At 42.8% G+C, this 6,100-nt stretch overlaps 1 protein-coding gene across 1 annotated transcript; it reads right to left on the reverse strand.

The window, feature by feature from the left end:
- Positions 1-224: 224 nt before the first annotated feature.
- On the reverse strand, positions 225-5,282 carry GHSR (growth hormone secretagogue receptor). The gene is made up of 2 exons (XM_012640192.1): positions 4,450-5,282; positions 225-2,382 (listed from the first exon to the last, which is right to left on the reverse strand). Exons 1-2 carry the CDS (start codon positions 5,237-5,239, stop codon positions 2,078-2,080), a joined length of 1,095 nt encoding a protein of 364 aa, XP_012495646.1. The 5' UTR covers positions 5,240-5,282; the 3' UTR covers positions 225-2,077.
- Between the last annotated feature and the right edge of the window lie 818 nt (positions 5,283-6,100).

Consider the following 6,100-nt stretch of genomic DNA (forward strand, 5'->3'; position numbering starts at 1 on the left):
ACTGATTAAAAGTTGGGTTTGTTTTTCTTCAAAACAATCAACTGTGTGATGGAGGTCAGCTTTTTTTGTTTGTTTCCTCTCAAGTAGGATATATCTGTAGACAAAAACTCTAAGGCTTCAGGAAACTGAATTACCTCTTTGGAATTTACTGGACATTATCCAAGACAATAATGCTAAATGCCCTAATTTCCCATGTACTTAAATGAGTCAATGTGCCTTTTAAAAATATTGATGCACTCCTAAGAATTAACTGAATAATCAACTTGCTAAAGTTCTGCGTTTAGGACCAAATTGATGGTGCAGTTTCAGTGTGTAAACGAATTTCAGAAATAATTTTCTAGAGAAATAATTCTAATTATGATTATGTTTTGATGTTTCCAAAATAAATAGTCAATCAATTATTCTGGCATGATAATCTTTCCTTTTGATGGGAGAAAAACAATCATGGCAGTAATTTTCCTAAATGGCTCAATCAATTCCATAGTTTAGAACCAATAACTTCATGTAGGAACTGCTTATATGACTTATTAGTGCATAGGATTATGCCAAAATCATTTTTGAAATAATATATTTAATATGCAAAGGGTTGACTATACAGGGAGCAAAGTCAATAGAAATGAAAATTTTATATTTATAACCAAAATGTAAAACATTTAGTTGAAGATGTCTACTCATTCATAATTATGACAGAGAGGCTAGAAATCCCAGTGAACATATCTATCAGATAAACAGAGAGATGTAAACAGAAAAAACTAATTTGAAGACAGGACATGGAATAGACATTTTGAAATAAATGTCTATAAGATTTTTTAAAGTTTTGAATATCAACAAGCAGTAGTATTTAGAGGATTTCATTTTTCCCGTGGGCCTGCTTTCACTGTTTGAAACATTTCTATGTCCAGTCAATTTCCTGTAAGCTTGCCAGAGAGTTATAAATTATTCCTTTATTTACAAATCAAAGACTTATGATTGGCTTAAGTATTTGTGTTAAGCCAAATAAGGCAGTTTATGATTACCTATAATTTTTATAAAGTTTCATTTCCTGACTATTAACACATATAATTCAACTTAATTTAAAAATGTATCTTACATGTTTCATAGCCATTCTCTTCCAAGCATGAAGATTAGGACATTTAGGTGTGATTTTTAGGATTCGTCACTCTAAAATTCTGCTATGCTAATTTCACTGTAAAAACGTTTCAGGGGAAGGATATTTATTTTTAAACATTTTATATAAGGTGAATAATAATTTTGAGTATACTCTAAAGCTGCATTATTCAATGTGGTAACCTCAAGCTACATGTGGCTACTGAACACTGAAGAACTGAATTTTTAATTTTAATTAATTTAGAGTTTAAAACTTACAGTTGTTTTAGTTGTTGGAAAGCTTTTAAGTGTATTTAGACAACTGAGGTTGTTGAATCTACTTTTTCATCTGTAAATTTCATGAAATCTAAGTGCATCGAGTATTACTGATGAAAACTTAGTGTACAGATCGAGGGGTTCTGTAAATGTGAAAGATATGCCAGATTTCAAAGACTTGGTGTTGAAAAAGGAAAGTAAATTTCTCATTAATAGTTGTTATATTGATTACTTATGTGCCTTACATTATATTTCCCTTAGATGATACTGTTCTAGAGCTTTATGAAAATTGTTGGTTTTTAAAAGTCAGGTTTTAAAATTTTTATTTTAATGTCATTCTTTTAACCAAATAATTTCAACCATTATGAAAAAGCAAAGCAAATCTAAATCAGATTTACCCAGCAAGAACTGCCTTCACTGCCCACTCTGCTTTTCTTTCTTTCTCTGATTTGCAAAGCCCTCACCAGCACCAGCAGTAGAATGCAAAATCATAGGCAGTGAATATGCAGAAATAGTTTATGAGAGCACTGATGAGTGTGCAATCAAATCAAACTGCTCACACCCTACAAATTATGTCTTTTCTTTCCTCCCAATTGTTTCCAGATCTATGGGTCCCTAATTCCAAAATTAACCTTCAGCTTCCTCCGAAGTTCTGCTGTGCTATGGCTTCCGGTTTAGAATAATAAGCAGTGACTGTGCTCAGCAATGTGCCAGGTCATGTATTAATACTAGATTCTGTCCAGGCCCGAGAACTTTCATCCTTCAGAGTGGAGAGCTTTCTCTGGGAGAACGGTTCGAATCCCAGAAGTTTGAACAACGCCACCCGGTACTTCTTGGACATGATGTTGTACAGAATGGGGTTGATGGCAGCACTGAGGTAGAAGAGGACAAAGGACACGAGGTTGCAGTATTGACTGATCTGAGCAATCTCCAGGGATCCAGGCTCAAAAGATTTGGAAAATAAATAGCGCCCTACGTGGAAGGGCAGCCAACAGAGGATGAAGGCAAACACCACTACAGCTAAAAGGACAATGGGAGAGAGATCATCAGGTCAAGAAATGTCACAGCAAATCACATTCTATTTTTAAGACTTAGTTTGTTCTGATTATGTATTATGCCCATTGACTTAAGAAAAACTACTATGTTCTGCTTTTACCCGTTCCTACATTTTATTATAACAAAGATTGAGTCTGTCTGGACCAAAAGTTTAACAATTTTTACTGAGCTTCCCAGTCATTTCTATTTAACAACTATTTCAGTGATTTTTGCGATTGAGTTGACATATTGACTCAACTGATGAGGCCATTTATTCACAATAGTCCACCTCTTTACATGTGTTAGACACAACACAAACATATGAGGTAAAGTGGTTCTACTCAACCATAGCTGTGTATCAGTTTCCTGGGGCACTTTTTTTAAGCAATGCAGATTCCTTGGATATAGTACGGATCCACTAAATTAAAATGTTTAAGAAGGAGACCAGGGTACTTGCTTTTTCTTTTTTTTTCTTTTCTTTTTTAAGTTTCACAGAAGACAGAATGTGCAGTCAGGATTAAGAACCACTGAGATGGATGATTCTATGCTACCTACAGTAGACATAAGTAAAGCACGAAATGCCATTAAACCAACTAACATTAATTATCATCCACGCAACTCTTCATTTTGCCTATGTAAGATGATTTTTCAAGACTTGTAAATTTTTAGACTAAGGTTTTAAAATTCAGAAATCAAAGAAGGAAAAATCACAAAAAATAGTATTTTAGTTCCTGTACTACTTTAGTGATCTCCTTCAAATTGTCAATGGAGAAGAAAATTAACATTGGTGTTGAGACACCAGTAAGAAAATTAATGGCTTAAAAAATAAAATTAGAGGAAATTATTCCACTTACCCTTAAAACTAAGTTGCATAGTAGCAATTTGACTGCCATGGTAGCAGTGTGAATCTCATAGATGAGAGCTTAGAGTCCCCTGGAGGACATTTGCAGGTTTACAATGTATGAGTCACATGAGAATCACAGTCTAGAAAATAAAATCTTTGACATTCCTTGAATAAACTATATCACTTTAATATGCAGGATCCAGGAATTGTAAAATTGCAAATATCAAATCATCCTGGAATCACTTCTAAGAAGCATTAAATATGTCAAGGAGTATGAAATATTGACTATAATATCTGAACAATAAAATATACAGGCTCTGGTTCTGAAAAAGTGTGTAGAATTAATATTTTGCTTGGATATGAACATATTTCGTATTGCTTCACTTGTACCAAACATACGGTTAAAGAAGTTGAATTCATACCATAAATATTCAGCACACTTTAGTTGTGACATTGCACCCAGATGTATCTGCAGTGCCATTTGGGAAGGGGGTAATAAGTTCTGTCGGATTCCACAAAGTCTCCTTTTCTTTTGTTGGACCCTTGTTTGTCTTACTCTTACCTTATCGTGGTCTATCGTACTGGAAATTATGAAAACAAATAGAGACCCCACTGATTTGTCACTGACTTCCTCACAAAGCTGTATAAACAGTAGCAGGGTAAACAGAATTGATGAAATTATCTGAAAACAAATCACAATATTGAAAGAAAAACAAATCAGCTCTAACAGAATTACCCAAATTGATCATATCTTTGGTTAAATTTGCCACTGAATATTATCTAGATCCAATGCCTGCTTTTCTTAATGTAACTTAGATATCCACAAATTCTATTTGAGGTGGGAAGCTTAACCTCACTTTTAACCCTCGAAGACCACAATAGACTTTTATAAAATGTCTTTTGAAGCAAGTTTCTAGGCTGATATAAAATTCATTTTAGGGAAATAAAAAGGTGGGGGCATTTCTCCATGAAAGAGAAAGAAGACACAGAAAGAGACACAGACGGGTAGAGATCAAAAGAGAGAATCAGGATAGTGACAAAGTAAGGGGGGGGACGTGGACAGGAAAAGAGAGTAATTGAGAGACATGCAGAAAGTCAGAGACTGAGAGCGACAGGAGAGAGAGAGAGACAGAGACTGGGGAGAAGGGGGAAGGCACGGGGAAAGGAGGGGACCCGGGAGAGAAAGCCCGAGGGCACCCGCGACCTACCCAGCATTTTCACGGTTTGCTTGTGGTTCTTGTCTCTGAGCGAGGCTCCCACCGCCGCGTCGCCGCGCCGCCTCCGCCACAGCTTCCTGCCGATGAGACTGTAGAGGACCGTGAGGCAGAAGACGGGCAGAAAGAAGAAGACGCTGGACACCCACACCATGACGGTGAGCAGTCCGGAGCGCACCGCGAACTCGGTGGCGCGGCACTCGTTGGTGTCCCGAGGGTCAGTGCCGTTCTCGTGCTCCACCCCGACTAGCACGAAGATGGGCCCGGCGCTGCAGAAGGCCAAGGCCCAGATGACCAGGATGACCAGCTTCACTCGGCCCTTGGTGACCACCACCTTGGCGCGCAGCGGGAAGCAGATGGCGAAGTAGCGCTCGACGCTCAGCGCGGTGATGGTGAGCACCGTGGCGTAGGTGCAGCTCTCGCTGACGAACTGGAAGAGTTTGCAGAGCAGGTCGCCGAAGTTCCAGGGCCGGTACTGCCAGAGGCGGAAGAGGTCGAGGGGCATGCAGAGGAAGATGAGCAGGTCGGAGAAGGCCATGCTGGACAGGTAGAGATTGGTGGTAGTGCGCAGCTCGCGGAAGCGCGACACCACCAGCATGGTGAGCAGGTTGCCAGCGATGCCCACCACGAAGAGCGCCACGCAGGTAGCGGTGACGCCGGCCAGCAGCGGCGCGGGGAAGAGTAGCTCGTCCGCCAGCGAGTCGTTGCCGGGGGCACCGTCCCAGCCCAGGTCCGCCGGCGTGAAGTTGGACCCGGTCTCCTCGCTCGGCGTCGCGTTCCACATGCTGCCGGCTCAGCTTAACTGGCTCTGGGACGCGGCTGCGCTGGGAGGCCAGATGGAGCCGGTCCCCGAAGAGGTCCCCTTAGGCGCGGGGAAGTGCGAGGGAGGCGCGGGTGCGCGCGTACAGAGAGGATGCTTGGAGAAGACAGAGAGGGAGTGAGGTGGGATGGGGAGGGGCGAGAGGGAGAGAGACGGGTCGTGAAGAGAGTGACAGAATGACCCACGGCTTTCTCTGGCACCTCCCCTTTCCTCACCCCTTTTCCCCAAAGTCCCTCTCTCTCAACCCAGCCTCCTGCAGGCGCCCACACACCCACCTGTCACCCGAGCTGTCCGGCCAGCCCCGCCTCCAGCTCGCGTTCTCGGTTCGGCTCCATCTCGGACTTCCGAAAGCGTCCCAGCGCGTGGGGACCGCAGAGACCCGGCGCTACCGAGCGGGAGTGTGAGGAGCTGTCTTCCGAGCCTCGGGCGAGTGTGGCCCGGAAGGACAGGTCACCCCCGGGGGTGGGGGTGGGGACAGTGGCAGCAGCGGGGAGGACAACGTCAGCTGCGGGGACCTCAATTCTTTCTCCACAAGGGGTAGAGGTGGCTGTGGACCTGGTGGGGAGAAAAAGCGAGCGTGCCTCTCTCGACTTGGGAAAGGGATTGGTTGGGAAGGGAAAAAAGGCCTTCTGTTTGTATTGGACCTAAGAGGAGACCGGGGCGCACCAGGGAAGAGCGGCAGGCAGTCCTAAAACCACCCCATCGTCGTGTTAGCAGGAGAAACAGGTTAAGAGACGTGAGCGCTTGACCGAGGTTACTCAGAGAACTGGGGACTCAGAGGCCAGAGTTGGATCTCCCACCCAGGTCGGCCTCTGAGTGCACGGG

The sequence above is a fragment of the Propithecus coquereli genome, unplaced genomic scaffold (assembly GCF_000956105.1).
Source record: "Propithecus coquereli isolate 6110/MARCELLA unplaced genomic scaffold, Pcoq_1.0 Scaffold15, whole genome shotgun sequence".
Classification (NCBI taxonomy): Eukaryota; Metazoa; Chordata; class Mammalia; order Primates; family Indriidae; genus Propithecus; species Propithecus coquereli.

What these genes read in the sequence shown, in the direction of transcription:
- GHSR (XM_012640192.1), bottom strand. Translation starts at nt 5,239, where the DNA reads ATGTGGAACGCGACGCCGAGCGAGGAGACCGGGTCCAACTTCACGCCG. An exon ending in GCAAACCGTGAAAATGCTGG is followed by an intron (nt 2,383 to 4,449) that starts GTAGGTCGCGGG and finishes TTGTCCTTTTAG; the next exon opens with CTGTAGTGGTGTTTGCCTTC.